General features: G+C 32.5%; 2 protein-coding genes across 3 annotated transcripts; both read right to left on the bottom strand.

Moving 5' to 3' along the window:
* Nucleotides 1–9135: 9135 nt before the first annotated feature.
* On the bottom strand, nucleotides 9136–13582 carry LOC129323140 (short-chain dehydrogenase TIC 32, chloroplastic). 2 transcript variants are annotated; one of them, XM_054969714.1, is made up of 8 exons: nucleotides 12548–13582; nucleotides 11558–11789; nucleotides 11060–11139; nucleotides 10782–10935; nucleotides 10497–10575; nucleotides 10091–10175; nucleotides 9666–9712; nucleotides 9136–9539 (listed from the first exon to the last, which is right to left on the bottom strand). In XM_054969714.1, the coding sequence occupies exons 1-8, from the start codon at nucleotides 12651–12653 to the stop codon at nucleotides 9375–9377; spliced, it is 948 nt and encodes a 315-aa protein (XP_054825689.1). In that variant the 5' UTR covers nucleotides 12654–13582; the 3' UTR covers nucleotides 9136–9374. The 2 variants fall into 2 exon arrangements, with proteins under 2 accessions (XP_054825689.1, XP_054825690.1); XM_054969715.1 differs by lacking the exons at nucleotides 9136–9539; nucleotides 9666–9712 and adding an exon at nucleotides 9719–9925.
* A 252-nt stretch (nucleotides 13583–13834) lies between these two features.
* LOC129323141 (aquaporin PIP1-3) lies at nucleotides 13835–15677 on the bottom strand. The gene is made up of 4 exons (XM_054969716.1): nucleotides 15276–15677; nucleotides 14864–15162; nucleotides 14178–14318; nucleotides 13835–14067 (listed from the first exon to the last, which is right to left on the bottom strand). Exons 1-4 carry the CDS (start codon nucleotides 15595–15597, stop codon nucleotides 13972–13974), a joined length of 858 nt encoding a protein of 285 aa, XP_054825691.1. The 5' UTR covers nucleotides 15598–15677; the 3' UTR covers nucleotides 13835–13971.
* Between the last annotated feature and the right edge of the window lie 3482 nt (nucleotides 15678–19159).

Raw genomic sequence — 19159 nt, 5'->3', positions numbered from 1 at the left:
CTATAATTTTTGAGTCATTTTTTAAAAACAATGCAAATTTAACTTTTACAGTTAACAAAAGTTAACTTTGACTGTTAATTTATTAAAAAATGGTAAAATAAAAAATTTCAAAGATAACAAAAAAGGATTGAGAAAATTTTCTTGATCTTTTTTTTTTATTATTTTTGAGGTCCCTTACTGTAATTTTTTGAGTTTCTTGATCATTTTCTCTAATTTTTTAGGTCTTTTACTATAATTTTTGAATCATTTTTTTCATAATTTTTAAGATTTTTTTTAATCAATTAACGATCAAAGTTAATTTCTGTTAATGATAGAGGTTAGATTGCATTATTTTAAAAAATTCAAGAGGGTTATTGCACAAAAAGGTGAGTCAAACGTTTTTAGATATATAATTTAAGGGATAATTTGCTTATTTACTCTAACTAATATATAATAAACTAAAATGCATAAAACTCTCTAAATTTTAAAATAGTTACATATAATCTATCTCACCTTTAAAGGTTTTAAAATTAACTCTCCTAACTTTTAATTTTATTTTTTGAAGCCCTATGGTTAATTAACTCTATCATGTTATTAATAGAGTTTTCCATGTCAAATTAATAAAATACACATAGTACATGATATGAAAGAAATATTTTTATTATTTTTTAACACAATTTAAAGAGATACAAAATTATAAATTTTACTTCTGACGATTCTATCATTTTTTTCAGTTGAGAGACTTTGTTTTCATTTTTCATTGTTAACACAATTTAAGAGAAAAATTATAATTTTATTATTCTTTATCAATTAAAAAGGTCTTTTATATTAAACAAATAAAAAAAATCTAAAAGTTGTCATTTATAAGAATTATATAAATAAAAATTTATCTTTTAATTCAAGAAAACTATACACCATTAATAACAAAAAGATATAGATAAAACTAATACAAAAGTAAATGTTTAAAAAATAATATAATTTTTATACATTCATTATTTGCTTACATAAAATAACACGTAAGCTTTTACGTGGTTTTTATTAATTTGATATGACAAACTCTGTTAATAACATAACAGAGTAATTAATAGTAGGGGTTTTGAAAAATAAAATTAAATATTAGAGGAATTAATTTTAAACATTTAAAGGTAAGGGAGTTACATACAATTGCTTCAAAATTTATAATAAATTTGTACATTTTAACTTATATGATAAAGAGATAGGAGTTATAAACTCAAGTTTTAAAATTTTGAGTTCAGATGTCATATTCTTCTATTAATTTTGCCCTTCCTTTCCTCATTTTTAGACAGTCGCCCCTCATTCCTCGCAATACACTTAGGGGGAAAACTTACAAACTCAAGCTTTGAGATTTTAAGTGAAAATGTGACGTCTTTATATTAATTTTATCCCTTTCTTTCTCTCCCCCTATTCCCAAATGGTCTCTCCCATCTTAACAGATAGGTCATCAAACCAATGGATGAAAATATAGATAAAATATCCATAATGCCCCTTAATTTTAAGCTAATTATAGATAACTAGCATATGTTTTAAACATGATGGTCATTCTCCTTGAACTTGTATTTTTATGCTAAAAGCCCTTTACTGTTGTTATCTGGGTTGTCTCATTTACGGTACTTGTCATGTCAGATTATCAATAACAGATGGTATCTTACATGGGATACACAATACTTATATCATGTATAAGTTTCTGCACATTAGATTAGTGAAGGGCCAAAAGCGTCATTCTTACCTCCCTGCCCTTTACCAAATAACCCCAGCAATAGAAGTGCAATCAAGTGAGAGTCCTCCAATTTGCCTGACGCAAGAGAGCAAAACATGAGGAGGGTTTACGAAGAAGCAATCTTTCACTTTCCAGAACAGCCAAAAGAGTGGAAAAGGATAAAAGTGGAAATCAATATACTACTTTTGGTGGTGATTTACTTACAAGGGATGCAAGAGCATGCAGTTTCTTCTACCTGTCTCTTATAATCATCATAGTTAGAAAATTTGCGTCTGAGCATCGTGATGGAGAGGAAGACCAAGGTAATCGCTTAAAGTTAAGAAGGGTTATATAGGCCTAAAAAAATATTGGCTCAAAAGCTATAATCCAATGAGTAGTAACAAAATTAATATGCTTATTTTATATAGTAAATTATTGTATAAAAAATTAAAGATTCTTTTTGATAAATTTCATAACTTGATATTTAGATCTAAATAAGTTAATGTTCATGAATAACCACATTTTGAAATTAAAATAATAAACTAACAATATATCATCACATTCATTAGGTAAATCTATAATTATTACTAGAAATACAATGCTTCTATAATATTAGAAGGTAAGAGAAGGTTTATCCTTACATTTTTAACTTTAATATTTTTAACGTTTAAAAGAAACACAAAATAACATAATTTTATAACGGTACCTATTTAAAAACAATTATTAACAATGAATAAAAAAAATTAAGATACAAATTTACTGTCAAAATTTTCACGTAAATGCATTTGGTGTTCTCATTTTTTTTTTCAGTTCAACATTATCCCATCATTTTTTAAATTGGTGCAATGTCATCGTGACGTGATGGTTTGACCAAATAAATTGTTGGTTGACTCGTTTGACCTATTAATGTTAACATGGCATGGCTATGTGGCATTCACGTCATTTCTTCTCTCAATAAAATTTCCTAGATTTTTTAAGTGAGTCCCACCTTTTAGGCTTTCACTTGTTTAAACCAAGACCTCAAACACAAACCTTCAACATCTTCAAGCACAAACCCAGATTTTCGAAATCAGATGAACTAATAACAACAACAATCATCTAGAGAAGACAAGAAGAAATTAGCAGAGTTTCCACATCCCTAGATTATTATTTCCACTAATATAAGGTGAGATTGAAGTATAATCTACGTTAGAATTAAGGACAAAGCTAGGCCCCTCACAAAGATGCAAATGAAAACTTCAATACATAAAAACAAGGAATCGTCATTTACAAGAAGCAAAACAGAGACTCACAGTTTCAAATTAGAAAGATAATTGAGAATATGTACTTTTTTTTTTATAAAAAAAGTGGCAAGCTTGAAGCCTTGAGAGAATGACATTAAAGTCAAGTCCTATAATACAATCACAAAAGAAAACTACCAATTAACTGATAGCATTTGTATCTTCCCGGATTAAAATTCTGCATTTATCAGGAATGACCGAAATCAACCACATCATCATCTCCCCTTCATCTGCACTCCTCGCTAGGCAATCTGCAACTTTCAAAGCTTCTCCATAGGTGTGATTTAGACTCACTTCCTAGTCATCAAAAATCATATTTTTAGTCTCCTCCAAAATATTCCTATATTTGTGTCCATCACCCCCATCCCTCATTAAAATATCAATGGCTTCGAGGGATTTTGAAAACAATTTCACTATAGTAAATCCAAGAGATTGACAGACTTCCGAACTAGTTTTAATTGCATGTTGTTCAGCCGTAACCACATTCATGAATTCAAGTTTTTTTATAAAAACCTCAGATCCATTCTCCTTGCAAGTTCCTTATCACATGTCTGTGACATCTCAATTTAAATTTTAATAGTTAATTTAGGTTAATAGAAATTAAAAAAAATATTTAGAGGTAAGTAAATTAGTAGGAGATGATTATTAAATTTAACTTAGGATATAATTCTAAATTAAAATTAAGAAAAAATTTAAAAAAATTAATTAAAAAATAATAAAATAATAATAATAAAAATTATTAAATTATTATTTTAATAAAAAAAGAAAAGGTATTTAAAAAAAGGAAGAAAAAGAAGAAGAACGAGTTTGTTTTCGGCGATGTAATGATTACATATAAAATAATAAAAAAAAGAAAGAAGAGAGAGGAAAGAAGAAATAATAAAAAAATATGGGACCCACTGAATTTTTATAAAAACTCAACTGTTTTCTTCATTTCTTTATCCTTCCCTATGCGCGAGCTGAGGCAGAGAGAGAGCGTCTGTGAGCATGAGTCGCCGATGCGGAAGATCTGAATTTTTAAGATAAGAGTTTTAAATAGGATATTTAAGGTGTGATTTTAAGCTTTTCAAGACTAAGTAAGTGTTCTAAAAAATTTTTTTAATCATCCTTCCTCTTTGGTTTCTGAGTTTGTGGTGGTAGAAAATTTAAAATTTGGAAGAGGGATGAATTTATGTTGAATAAATATAATTTTTGAGGTTGTTAGTAGTATAATAAATATTCTAGAGCATAAATTTATTGATGATCTTTGAATTTGTGGCTTATGGATCAAATTCTAAACTAGATCTAAAAATATATGTTAATTTATTGAGGTTTAGATGATTATTTGGGATGAGAAATGAATTATTATGGCTATAGGATTATGATTCTAAGCTAGAGACTCAATTTTTAATTTTTGGATATTTTAGGTGCGAATTTATAAAATAAAAAGAAAATTTTGATAATAGAAATTAGTTTAAAATTTAATTTTTAGATTATTAATGTTTATTGATGAGTAAAAGAGGAGTTAAAAATTTTACTTAATAGTATTAACTCTAAATTCGTATTAAGATTGAGATTATGAATTATGTTATATTTTTTTAATTCTATTATTAGAATTATTTTATTAGTTTCAATAATTGAAACTAATATTTATAAATAATATGTTATTTGTAGATTGTGTTATTGGTGAAGATTGTGGTGGGAGAGAAATTGTAAGGAATAATTTATTGAAAAAGCCACAAGGTAACCATGCTTTTAATTTGTGATTAGTATTACTTCATGTTAATTGGGTGATTATTGAAAAAATTATGAATTTTTGTAATATTGTATAATTGTGTAATATTATTATGAATTTGTTTGATTATTGTGAGAGGTGTTGGGAGACTTGCTATTATTGTTGTATTTATATGCCACATGGTACGCCCCTATTGAAGCTCAATAGGTGGCTTGTAAGGGCTTGGGCTAATCTACCTTTGGCCGGGTAATTTAGCACTGAGTGAGGGCTACGGCTCGAGGTTAATGAAGGGATATAAGGATGGTTATTTGTGTGTATTATAATATTTCTTATATTTTATTAGAATTATATTTTTTTAATTCTCACTTAATAAGCACACACTTAACTGTTTGTATACACTATCATAAATTGGCTTTGGTTACTGGGACTTTTGAGTCTCATTATGTAGTTAACAATTTTTAGGAGAAGAGCCACAAGTGACATGTGGAGGAGTCCCAGAGGCTTAGTGGCATAGATCCACTGTCTCTTTGGGTATTTAATTTATGATTTATAATGTGTTATATTGTCAATATTAGGGCTTTTTGTTTATTGACAATTATATGAATATATAAATGTAATCATGCCTTTCAAACTATTTCTATTTTTGGTACAATTTGGATGACTGTAATTTTAATATTTAGTTTACTTTGGATTGGTTAAAATGGCATGATTATGAAGCCAAATAACTGGCTTGTGTTGAAAATTGACTAAATTATTTATTTTACTTGTTAGGAGTATAAGGATGGATAAATGTGATTTAGCCTAATGGCGTGTGGGAGGTAAAAACTTATCTGAAATGTTATATTGTGTGAGTTGAAGCCAATTATAAAATATTTTATATTAAAATTATTGATATAAAAATGTGTTGGGTGGCTGTAATCCAATTATGATTGAGTTAAATTATTAAAAAAAATTGGTGTGTTACAATGTTCACAAGCTGCCTTTTGATTTTGTTGAACTGATGCATCTACATCAACTCAGACAAGCTCAAGTGGTGAGGGAGTCCAATGTAGCTGTAATTCTATAGCATCAAGGAAAATTCTATTCTTGATCGCACCATTATTATTTTCTTCCATAAGTTGAGCAAAACAAATATGCAAAATTTCATTGGTGGACATTGAGTTCCCATCAAATACTTTTTGACATCTAGTCTTCCATAGAGTTTAGCATACTATACCAAATATTTTCACCTTTGTCCATTAGCTGAATTTACTATTACTTGGATTATGATGTGAATTCCAAGTTGTCCGAACCTATAAATTACCACAAAAGAAATTTTGTAATGTGTTAGGTTTAATAATAGCACTCTAAACCTCATAGGCTCTAGGACACTCACAAAGTATATCTATGATATTTTTCTCTCTATTACACTCAAAGGGACAAAGGTGATTGTTAGTAAGCCCTCTCTTAGCTCTTAGGGAATTAGTTGGAAGTCTCTCATGAGAAACTTGCCACAAGAATAACTTAATTTTTTCAAGAACTGGCCATCCCTAGAAAGAAACCCACCTAAGATTTGGTTAGTCATTCTCCCATCATAAAATGAAATCATAAGCCAATTTAACAGAAAGGTTCCCATCTGAAAATCCTATCCATCTATAATTATCTACCCCTTCTGATCTAGGGGCATTGATCTTACATGGAGAATTGATAGCCTTTTAAGGTAAACATCTTCTCCATTTTTTCAACATTTCAGGTACCCTTGTTGGTGACAAAATCTCTAATAGAAGCTCTCTGATTTCCAATGTGCTTATACTAGTGACATAAGATATGAGGGGTTGTTCAAAATTCAACCACAAGTCCTACCAGAAATTGGTATCTCTTCCACCAACAATCTACCTCCTAACCTTTTTAAAGAAATAATCCCAAACCTTCACTATACTTTTCCAAGTATAAGATGAGCTCCTTTTCTTTCTAATATTTAGAGTAGCCTCACTATCACATTGGTACTTAGCTCTTAAACACTGAACCCAAAGACATTGAGGTTTGCACAAAATTCTCCAACAAAGTTTAAACATAAATGCTTTATTTTGGGCATGGAGATACTTAAAATTCCTACTCCCTTTAGAAAAAGCATGGATTGCATTGAGTAGCTAAGAATAGAAAATAAGATAGAATTTATGAATATTATGTGCCCAACCATACTCAAAAACTTTACCTTTTAGGAGGATAATTTTTCCTAACTTTATGAACGATAGGGTTAAAGATGATTTTAGTTGCTCTAATATGAAGAAGAGGGATCCCCAAATACTTTCCCAAGTCATTAGTAAGACTAACCCCTACCTGTTGACTTAACTCTATAGCTCTATTGAGATGCATATTAGTCGAGCAACACATTTTTGATTTGGTCAAGTTCACTTTATGTCTTGAGGCTCCATAGAAAATCTACATGGCTTTCTTAATTGTATCCATTTGCCCCCTAATAGCTTTTGCAAACAAAAGCAACTTATCAGCAAAGAAGAGATGAAAAATAGAAGGACCCTTTCTAAAGAATTTAAAAGGTTTCCAATGTTTAGCCTAACATTCCTTCTTAATGATATGACCCAATCTTTCCATGCAAAGAACAAATAGATAAAGGCTTAAGGGATCTCCTTTTTTGAGCCCTCTCATGGGAGAGAATTGAGGAGTATCTTCCCCATTCCATAGAACTTTCATGATGCTGGTAGTAACACAGGCCATGATAAGATCTATAATGGATTTGTCCAATCTTAACTGCTTGAAAGTATCCAACAAAAACTCTTAATCAAGTCTATCATAAGCTTTTTCCGTATCCACTTTTAAAGCTATAAAACTTTTTCTTCTTTCTAATTTCTCATGGAGTGTATGATTTATCGAGCAATAATAATATTATCACAATTCTATCTCCATTCAATAAAGCTACATTGTTGGGGTTTACTGAGTATTTCATAACTCCTCTCATCCTAATTTCAAGGATTTTGGTAACAATCTTAAAGCTTGCATTGCAAAGAGAGATAGGTTGCAAATCTTTGAGAGAGGAAGGGTAATCAACCTTAGGAATAAGCACCAAATTAGTTTGATTGACCTCCCTAATCTTGCTTGGATCAACAGAAATTCTCTTAATCATAGAACAAATCTTATCCCCTATAAAATGCCATTGTTTTAGAAAAAAGGGTGCCTAAATACCATCAAATCTAGGGTTGAAAGCACCCATAGTGAAGCAGACAAGACTTCGACTTTCTTAATCTTTCCTTTAACACCATATGCCAGATCCAACCCACTAGCTTTCACTATCTTTAGTAGACTTCAAAATGAATTGTGGAAGATCTAAACGATAAACACAACACTTAAAAGAAAAATCACTAAGAACCATGAATCAAAATCATCAATATAACAAATCAAACATCCTTGTGATATGATGTTGGGAGAGCAATTATTAGGTATTCTTAATGTGATTGTGCAACCCATGCAGAGGAAAAATAGAAAGAAAAACTAGAGGAGAACATAAATGAATGAGGAGATTTTGAGTTGGGAGAGAACGATATGAGTTTCATTGAAGAAGCTTCCAGTCAATTGTATGGCCTTATTCATTGGAGGAGCTTTGAGAACAAGATTGGATGGGAGAAGAGAAAGAACAAATTGATAAAGGAGAGAAGTAACATGTGGAATGTGGCAAGCTTACAAAACATATAATAGTCAACCTAGTAAGACCCTAACGATAGGGCTACATTGTACCAAATTAAAAAAAATATTGAAATGACATTGGCCAAAAAATATTTAAAGATACTAGGTATACCATAAACTTTGAGAATAAATTTATACTTTAACCCATGAATAAATAATAAGTTTAAAATATGAAATTTGTAGGTCTAGCCCACAATGCTAATGGAGCAAACAAAACAAATCTGAGTCTACACTGATTTTTCCGAATGCATTGCATACATCCCTTGAATTATCATGAAACAATGGGAGAGACAAGAATAGAGAGATGTTTATCTTTGATTCCTTTAAAATTCTTTTAAAATTTAATCTTCCATTAACGAATCATTAAAAATTTATACTCTTTCCGTTTAAAAATATAAAGCATTTTTGAAGGAATTGAATGTTTAAAAATATAAAAAAATTTTAATCTTTTGAGGTTAATCACTGTCTTTTTTTTAAAGCGTCCCTATTAATGTTAACTTTAATTTATTGTAAAGTGTTTAATAAGAATAAGTATAAAAACATAGAATTAGTTTGAAAGTAAATAACTATTTTATTGAGAGTGAAATTTAATTAAAAATACCTTATATTTTTAAATAGAGAGAGTAATTTCTATGTTTTTATTAAAAATCTTCAAAGAACATTTAAGAGTCACACCCTAATTTCCCTACAAGACGCATGATATTTACCGTTAAATGGTTTTCTTTTAAAGAAGCAAATTTTAAAAGCATCAAGCATATTACCACATGTTGAAATTCGTAATGGGTCATTCGCCTTGTAACTTAGTGGTATGATCCTGTTGGTGACAAGCCGCAGGTTCAATTCTGCCATTTCAAGCATTTCAATGTTTACCTTTGTGTACTGGGGAAAAAAAAAATCCTAATAGGCGGCAACATATCATGTTCTATAACAGTTTTCTCGCCTAGAAAAAGCCCGACAAAGCTGCGAGCTACTTTGGGTCCTCTCAAGACCAAAAAAAAAAAAAAACCTATTTTTGATCCGTCAGGCTCAAGCTGAATTCCCAGAGTTTTCTCGCCAATTCTGAATCTGTAGCCAGAGAGGTGGGATTAGCCATGTTGCTGTCCATAAAATATTCACCAGATATTCCCTTGACTTGTGGATGTAACGCCACATAACATTGAGTTGCAGCTCCCTACAAACAACCCCCAGGATTCAGTATTCACAATGAATTATTAAGAATTTAGATGACAAACAAGCGCATCAGCAACAGAAGGCATAAATGTCAACTCCAGATATTCCCAGGAAAGACACAAATTACCTGCTGCACAGTTTTCAGGAAGAACTTTCCCACCACGCTAGCAACGGCTGCAAAATCCCAAGTATTAGATGCGTTATTATAGAACAAAACTATTCCCCAGGCAAGGAATAATCCAGAATTAAGAACTGCCAGTGGCCACAAATTTTTATTGCAAGTTCAGAAGGGATCATAGGACAATCTACGATCTCTTGCATCATGGTGAAAACCTTTGATCAAAATCACGTTAAATAGATTGGGCTATTGGCTTTCAAAACGCTAACCTGACAACCATATTAATGTGAAGTTTGTCAGTGTTTACTATAATGCCTAACCTGATCTTAGACAATAAACAGAGCAATCTTGTCATTTAAATCGAAACAGCAGTTTGACCGAGTAAGGATACTTTAATAAACATATTCACGTTAGATTAAGAGAATAAATGATACCATTAAAGAAACCATGATACCGAAGAATATTTGTTATAATTGTCCCCGGATGAAGGGAGTTAGCAGTTATTTCCACTCCTTCTTCCTGTCAACCAATCAAAAATAAAAGTAGCTATAAATCAAACTCAACCAATCAGTTAAGACCATTGGTTTTTAAGAATGTTTGGTTTTTATGGCCATTGACTGTAAAATTTATACAGCTAAGACCCTCAAATATCATTTTCCTTAAAACATAGAAACATCAGTAAAAACATGTGAAGTTCTAACTTCTGAGAGTTAAAGAAATATTGATGTAATTTGACAGCAATTTATTTCAAGTTGGTATAGCTATGTTTACTGAAGGTATTAAGTTAAAAACACATGAAATTAAAAAAAAAAAAAATTATGCCTTTTACAAGTAGAATACCTTCAAGCGCCTTGAAAGCTCTTTTGCATGCAAAATATTAGCAAGCTTTGATTGTCCATAAGCAAAATAACTGTTGTATCTGTAAAATGTAAATAATCAAATAGAGAAAGGGGAAGCATTTTATTTTGGGAACCAGGAAAACTATATATCAAAGGGGGAACGGAACATCAAGAAAGAACATCTATCAAAGGGGAAACGGAACATCAAGAAAGAACATTTATAACATGGGTTTAATAGCACGCAGAAAGAGGGAAAAAGGCACCGATTTATTTAGCCAGAGCATACCTGGATTCATCATTGATCATATCAAAACGAATCCCTTCATTATATGCAAATCTGTGTGCCTCTGATGATAGAATAACTATTCTTCCCTCCCGCTTGCATTCATGCACAGTTTTCTTCATATTTTCCAATAAAAGGTTTATTAACAGGAAATGACCTGCAAAATAGTATTAATCCTTAAAATCCCTAAATTCCTTATTTTAACTTATTCCTAAATATAATTGACATATGAATCATTCAGAGATAAGCTGATGAAAACGTATGATTTCCAAGTTCACTACCTAAATGATTGGTTGCAAACTGCAACTCAATGTTGTCTTGAGAAAGAGTGAATGGGGCAGCCATAATTCCTGCATTATTACTTCAGCCAAAAAATTATGTTGAATTTCAAGCGTGTAATTTGAAAATCAATAAAGATGGAAGTTTATTTCTATGCAATATTCCTAATAATTCTCCCTCCGTATCCCCAACACTGTGCAGGGTTGCAAGAGAAATAGGAGATTGCATTGGCAAATTTCAGAAGAGTTTCTAAAGGCACCCCAGGAAGCAAAAAGGTAATAAATCAACAAGCTATTTCTTACAAACAGAGAGCATTCATTAATCAGAAGATATCAATCAACTGAATTCAGCCACCTGGCGACACATACATAGGCCAGGAGAAACATAAAGGGCTAAAATTGATAAAAAGAAGCTCTAATTTATATGTCTACTACAACTATTGCTGAACATTCTTACATTAGAAGTTTAAGAGGCAGACCACATATTACTAAACTTCTTACATTAGGATATTGAGAGGCAGACCAGAGGAATTGTAATCTGCAGCGAATTTCCTTACTGATGCCATTGAGCTAAGGTCTAACGTCATGACATCAATTTTAGCAGAGGGGATTTCCTTGAGTATTCTGTTTTTGACATTCATACCAGAGTCCACATTCCTTACAGCCATAACCACATGGACTCCACGCAATGCTAGAACTCGGGTGGTCTCAAGACCAAGACCACTAGATGCCCCTGAAATTTAACTAAATATGAGTACCCAAAGAGACTAGTGGATAATCATTCCAATTTCAGATTCCAACTAAGTAATAAGCAGTAGTGTAGTATATCATACCATGTCGAATTGCATTCTGACTCGACAGTTTAGTAATATATGACGGAAAAAAGTTTTTTTCTTTCTTTCTTTTTTTTTCAATTTTGTTTTTAGTTGAATAAGTTTGGCCCTCATCGTCAATCAACCATAACCTCAACATGCTAGATGATCAGAGAATGGCTATATAGTCTAAATATCAAGCTCCTACTACTTCCCTTCCCCTTCCTATCTACATATAGAAGCATTCAGGACATTGAGACATCATCAAAACATTGTTAGATTATAACTTCAGAGTTACGGAGCCTCCGAGGAGGGTATTGGCACTGTCAGTGATAAGTTCGCTCCAGGTCATTGACTAGATTAACACAACTGGTTTAGAAACAAGTCACCACCGATGCATCGTACAAACGGAAATCAACATCAAACCAATAAACAACTTTCCAGTTTTATTAATTCGTCCGATAATCTTACTTACGCTAAGCCTTCATCTAACAAGTGTTGTTAATGTTTAGTTTAGAGAGAGAGAAAATCCAGCCATCGGTCATCAGTGATGACTATCAATAGAAGCACTGCAAGAAATTTTCTCTCGACACCAAAATGATAGTATTTGTGTACAGTAAACCCAATCAGAAGTTTAGAGGGAAAAAAACAAGGAGAAGGAAATGAATGGAAGAAAAACCTGTGACGATGGCGGTGAGATCGTTTCCATCGATTCCTTGAGTAACTTGCTCCGCAGTGGAAGTGGCTGAGAATCCTGATGGCCCCTTCCAACCAAACATCCACATATTTTGCGTTCGCAGAGAAATACGATCATGTGCAAACCAGGAGCTGACTCGTTACACCATTTTCGTCGTTCTCCTTTCATATTTCATCATTTTGCGAGGGATAAAAGCGTACTTTTGTTCACTTGTGTTTTCCGGTTACTTTCGGTAACTTTTAAATTTCATTCCAGATATTAATTTCATTATTTAATAAATAGTTCCTCCTATTTAAATTATAAAACATTTTTTTCAGCTCATTTTAATTGAAAATACAAGATACTTAATAAATTTTAAAATTTTTTGCCTATTTTACTCTTATATTTATCACTTTAGTTTGTTGTGTAACCTTATTAATATTTATCACAATATAACCTTATTGTTAGGTAATTTTATTGATGTGTAAGGAAGTTCATGCGTTTTTATATTATAGTACTTTATTAAAAAAATATTATCTCTCATTTAATTTATTATTAACAGTTCGGGAAAAGGATAAAAAGGAAACTGAATTTTATTAACATTCAAATTATAATTAAAAATGTTTTATATTTTGAATTGAATGCAGTATATTTTAATTTCAATTTAATTTAATTAATCTGTTATTAGATTTAGGGACTAATCTCTATTGTTAAGAATTAAGAATTATATTAATAATTGCTTATTATCAAAATTGTTATAATCTGTCGCTTGGCCTCATCTCCACGGATTGCCTCGCCTTTTAGGTCTCAGAACTTTCTCCCCGGAAAACAATCACTTAAACATTGACCTGGGAAATTGTGCGTGTGGAATACCAATTAGTAATTGCCGATTGCTCGTGGTCCAATGAACATAAAACAATGCTAATAAAAAGAGATAAACATAAACGAGTTGAAATAATCCTCTGTTGAAGACGGTTTCTCGTAATCAAGTAACATTCACTTCCATTCATTGTTCATAGAAAACTGTGAAACATTTTTTATGGGACAATGAGTCTGCTGATTCAAGTGTTAAAAATTTCTTAACTTGTGGAGTTGACCCAAAGTGAATCAAACATGTTCTTCACAATTTGTGGCTCCTTCAAGAATTTCCTGTCTGTCTGCTCCACATTGGCAGCTCAAGCTTACAAAAATCACAGTTCATTCACTATTATTATCAGTCCAGAAGGATGGTTTGCACGATGAGAAAATTGAGGAAGGTATCATGAACCCCCAAAAAAAAAAAACCAGATATGTTAAAAAAAGAATTCTACATTCGAAGTTTGACACAAAGAAAGAGGTCATGATCTCATAATTTACACACACAAACGCAAACAAAAATAAGATCCAAATAATAATACAAAAGAAGCAGAGCAGAGAAGATGAGGGTCTTAAGCCCTTGACTTGAAAGGAATGGCTCGGATGACGATCTGGTGATATACAGCAGCCAGGGCAGCTCCAATGAAAGGTCCAACCCAGAATATCCACTGCATGCATGTAATATAGAGAGATTAGATAGCATTTAACTGTGAATTTTAGGCAAAAGGAATCAAGTAACTTGATTTATTATAAAGAATCAGAATGAGAGGAATATTACTTGATCATCCCATGCAGCGTCCCTGTTGAAGACGATGGCAGCACCCAAACTTCTTGCTGGGTTTATACTCGTTCCTGTGATGGGAATGGTTGCCAAGTGCACTAAGAACACAGCAAATCCGATGGGAAGAGGAGCCAAAACCTACAATTACATCAGACAACATCAAAATAGGTCTAGTCTCTGTTACCAAACAAAACCAAAAACAACAAAACAAAATAGGTCTAGTCTTGCCAAAAAGCAAGACGTTGCCTCTTCTGAGAAGTTCACAAATCATCTTATGCGTTCCCATACAGCTCAAAGTTCCCAGCTTTGGTTTTAGTTTCACAACAGAATAATCTGACAGAAACAAGTAAGCAAAACCGAAGAATCCGTTGGCCAAATAAATAAACAAATAAAATCATTATCTTGTTAATAAAATATTCTACTGCAGATAACTGAAAAGAGTTCGATCAGTTGAACTAATGAACTAACAGATTATGTATCAATTATGTGACTTGTTTGTGCTAATTGCTGTAGGTGAAACTTTGTGGTTGAACTAACTTTGACCTATCATGGTAAAGGACTTGCTTTTGCGGGTATCTTGTTCGTACAATTTCTTATGGACTAACCAAAGTACCAGAACCCTAAAACTTTAACAATGAAAACCAGCAGAACCAGAAGATGTTAGAGAGCCGAGAAATACATACAGGAACATGAGAGTCTCTGGCGCTTCTCTTGGCATCAGTGGCAGAAAACACAGTGTAGACAAGGACAAAGGTGCCAACAATCTCAGCTCCAAGAGCATCACCCTTGGTGTATCCGTGGTTTACCATATTTGCTCCACCATTGTACATCTGATACCGAGCATTACCCTCAAAACCCTTCACAACACCAGCACCACATATGGCTCCCAGACACTGCATCACCATGTAGAACACTGCTCTGGTGAGGGACAGCTTCCTCGCCAAGAACAGACCAAAGGTCACTGCTGGGTTGATGTGTCCACCTGTTACAAACCAAACCAAACCAACATTTACTCAGATCTGAGCTTTCAACACTAGAATTTAACGTCACTGGTGAGATTTAAAGGTTGAAAGAAGAAGAGAACGAAGGGGTTACCTGAGATTCCGGCAGTGCAGTAGACCAGAGCGAAGATCATACCACCAAAGGCCCAGGCAATGCCTTGGATGCCAACCGAGGCACACTTGGGTGACCTCTTGACGCCCATGACGGTCAAGATGGTGATGTAGAGGAACAAGAAGGTGGCCACGAACTCGGCAATGCCGGCTCTGTAGAATGACCATGACTTGAGCTCGCCTGGCTCAAACAAGGGTGCTGGTGGTGGTTCCTTGTAGTCCTTGTCGGTCTGAGCCGCCGTGCCCAACGGCTGCCTCTCTGAGAATTTGTTTGCTCCGACCCTCACATCTTCTTTTGTATCCATGGCAACTCACTCTAGCAGTCTAGCTCTCCCGAATAACCCCCTTTCTTTCACCGAACTCTCAAAGCAAGTTTCTGTGGATGAGGAAGAGATTAGAGGCGTTTTATAGCAGAGGAGGTCATTGCGTTTTTTTGCTCCCAAATTACAAGAATGGACAACAGTCACTTTTGCCGTACACGGAGCAAGCGTAGGCGCCTGTATTTTGAGTATTTTTTGTTTGAGTATACTTTAATATTTTTTATCAAAAAACTATTTTGTCATTTTTGTATTTGAATTATTCTAAAACTAGAAAACAGACTCGTATCAGTAAGAAAAACTACAAAAATATTGTATAATCATAGTAAAAATAAGTTTATTCCTTCAATAGAATATAATATAGTACGTTATAACCTTAGCTCGTCAACATTGGATCCTTTAAAAACAGTAATAAATGTCACTCTAATGGATGCTATCCTTTTCTTTGCGCCGTTCTTAATACTTTTATCTTGGAAGCTTGTTGGATATTTATGCTTGAATATATATATATATACATATATCAGGATATATGCCTTCCCCAGAAGAAAAGAAAATAAAAGAAAACGTTGGAAACTTTCCTAATGCTTTTTAAACGAGGGGCTTAAGTTTCATGAGAGGGTGCACTTAGGGATAGAGGGAGGGAGAGTAAAGTTTTGATGGAAGGATAAGGATTATTCTGGAAAGCAGGGGGAGCGGATGTTGGTAGATTCTGGTTGGGATGTCTGCGTTGTCCTTATCCTGAGACGGGAGGAGGATACAGATCAGGGATGAGTCCAAAAAAAACTAATTAATTTAAATTAAATTTTAAGTGTTAAATTTTAAAAATTTATAAATTTATCTTTTAATTTTATAATTTTATTATAATAAATTTATAACTTATTTTTTAAATTTTAATGTAATTAAAAAATAAGTAAATTTATTTTTTATTAAAATTTAAAATATAAAATATAAATTTATTATAATAAAAATTGAAAGTTAAATTTATAAATTATTAAAATTTAATGTTTGAGGACTTTGTTATACTCTGTCCAGATTCAAGGGTGGCATCCTTGTCATTAATATTTGCTTGTCCTCACATGATTTTGTTTTAAATTAAATTTTGTGCCGTTTGCTTTGCTGCTAAGGGCCGTTTGATCCTTCAAGTAAGCAAGACCAGTTGGTGCCGTCAAGTAATTATGATAATGAAATGTATTTTAAAATATATAATTATAAAAATAACATTAATTTATAATCATTAATAATTTTTATTATATAAATATAATATAGATAAAATTTTTAAAAAATATAATAAATATTTTAAATAATATAAAGTTTGATTCATAATATTAAAAATTAATCTCTAATTATTTATAATTTTAAAAAATGTAGTAAATATTTATAATCTTTATTATACATTAATATTAAAAATTAAATTGATTAATTAGTAAATTTATAATACTTAAAAATTTGATGTCTAATTATTATTATTATTAAAATATTAATTATATTTTAAATAAATTAATTATTTTTTAAATAAAAAATAAGTGATTAAATTTAGGGTAGTATGATTAAATAATATTTTATTTTTTAAATTCGTTATTTAAAAGTTTTATTATTTTAAATTGATTAAAATATATTCAATAATATTTAAAAAGGATTTTTTAAATAGGTTTTTTAAAAATTAAAATCAAATAATATCTGACCTTTAAAAAGTAAGAAAGCACCCCCCCTTAAAAGCCACAAACCCAGACGGATCCCTAGGCCTGCTTGAAGTGCTTCCCGGCCAAGTAAATTTCTTCTCACGTTGTGGGAGAGACGGCCGTTAGCTGGTGACCGTTGGGAAAGTGACATGACAACTATTGGCAGCACATGCGAAACATCAAACCCTATTTACCGTTGCAAAATCTCCCTTCCACATTCAGCTATGCGTTGCGTCCGCTCATGAGTTATTTATTATTCGTGTAGACTTGGTTTCTAATTAGATCTAAATAATAAGTCATCAATGCACCCTCTTACATCATACATTTGAGGGGTTGTTTGAGTTAACACAATTTTATTTTATAAAACAACAACAAAGGGAGAGGATTGTGGGATTTGTTCTGTTAGCATCTCCATCATGGAGTCTCGAAGAGGTCATGTAATCAGCTGGCTGGGCCAGAGACACCATGGTTTCCGTTGTATTTTGAATAAATGCACGATTTAATTTATTTTATTAAAGCCATGGACCTCCATTATATAATTATATTCCTTTCATTTAATTTACTAAATAAATCCACTCGAGATGACAACAAGAGATTCATACTGAAAAAGATACGCCCCTTAATATTTTAATTTCAGAATACATTAATTTTACTTTTTTTTCACGAAAAATATTATAATTTGTGCATGTCAATTCTTATATTAGATTTTATTTTTCCTATTTTTTTAACAGAACTCAGCCAAAAAGAAGAAATGTTTTCGAGTTCCCTAGATTTAAATGCCGGGTATGCATCTGACAGAAAAACAAAAAAAAAAAATGCCGTGTATGTAGAGATCCTCAACTTCACTTGCAGTTTTATTCCGTTGAGAAGGATCACGGTTGATAATGAGGCGGCGCTATCTCAGCCGTTGGATCAACTCCATATCCCTAAAATTCTACCAAATTCTTGGGCGGGGCCAGCTTTAAAGGCACCACCATCACATGACCCTAATCCTCTTTCGGCAGATATATACATGCGAGACAGCTCACCCTGGTGGGCTCCAGCTCACATGCAGGCACGCAGCCTCTAGCCCCCACCCAAGCTCTCACCTTCATTCCTTAGGAGACTTCCCTTACCTGCTTTTTGGGTTACTGCTCCAAAAGCAACAAATAAGTGAGAACCAAAAAGGGGAAGGAACATCAACTGCACATTTATGTCGTGAAACCAACATCTCTATCTCTCCCTGCTTGCCTCTTCATTTATTCCAACGGCTCCATTTCAACCTTTGCTCTTGTTTCATGTCTTGTTTCCTGATGCCTATCCTCTCCGTTGCCAACGAACACTTGAATTGAATGAGACATATCGTATGCATCAACTTTTAACATTAACAATTTCATTGTCCTTGGGATTATTGCCATTTGAATTGAATAATAGTAATAACACCCACCAGTCTATGACAAGTCAAGACTAGTTACTTATCCCGATAGTGTTGTGTTTGGAATGGCAAATAAACTAATCGCATGTTAGCAAGAGAATTGAGTACTCCCATGTAGTAATGCTCGGAATTGAAGATTAATCAATTTTGCGTCATGTCAGGTTCTTTATTGCTTTTGTTCGATTGTAAGAGGCAATAATACCTAACTAGCCAGACTGCTGCTCAGGAATCAGAATGCACTTTTATTATTGATTAATTAATAATTAATTCTACATGTCTCATTGCCTCCCTCAGTTTTTGTCTACATATACCATCTACAGCTGTGGCCCCTCCCTTCTCACTCCCAACAATTTTGCCGATGTCGGCTTGCTGCATTCTTTTGATTTTTGTTTCACGCATCCACTGACTGCCACAGCCATTTTAACAATATCTCTTTCCGTTTTCCCCCTCTCGTTTT

The sequence above is a fragment of the Prosopis cineraria genome, unplaced genomic scaffold (assembly GCF_029017545.1).
Source record: "Prosopis cineraria cultivar Desert tree isolate PC_DT_omini unplaced genomic scaffold, ASM2901754v1 PC10, whole genome shotgun sequence".
Taxonomy (NCBI): domain Eukaryota; kingdom Viridiplantae; phylum Streptophyta; class Magnoliopsida; order Fabales; family Fabaceae; genus Prosopis; species Prosopis cineraria.
This window is presented reverse-complemented; position numbering and strand designations above follow the sequence as displayed.

Coding starts and splice junctions, on each gene's coding strand:
- LOC129323141 (XM_054969716.1), bottom strand. CDS start 15,597: ATGGATACAAAAGAAGATGTGAGGGTCGGAGCAAACAAATTCTCAGAG. Junction 14,319..14,863: donor CCAGAGACTCTCATGTTCCT/GTATGTATTTCT, acceptor ATGTAATTGTAG/GTTTTGGCTCCTCTTCCCAT. Junction 14,068..14,177: donor ACGCTGCATGGGATGATCAA/GTAATATTCCTC, acceptor ACATGCATGCAG/TGGATATTCTGGGTTGGACC.
- LOC129323140 (XM_054969714.1), bottom strand. CDS start 12,653: ATGTGGATGTTTGGTTGGAAGGGGCCATCAGGATTCTCAGCCACTTCC. Junction 11,140..11,557: donor CTGCCTCTCAATATCCTAAT/GTAAGAAGTTTA, acceptor TTTTGGCTGAAG/TAATAATGCAGGAATTATGG. Junction 10,576..10,781: donor ATGATCAATGATGAATCCAG/GTATGCTCTGGC, acceptor TACATTTTACAG/ATACAACAGTTATTTTGCTT.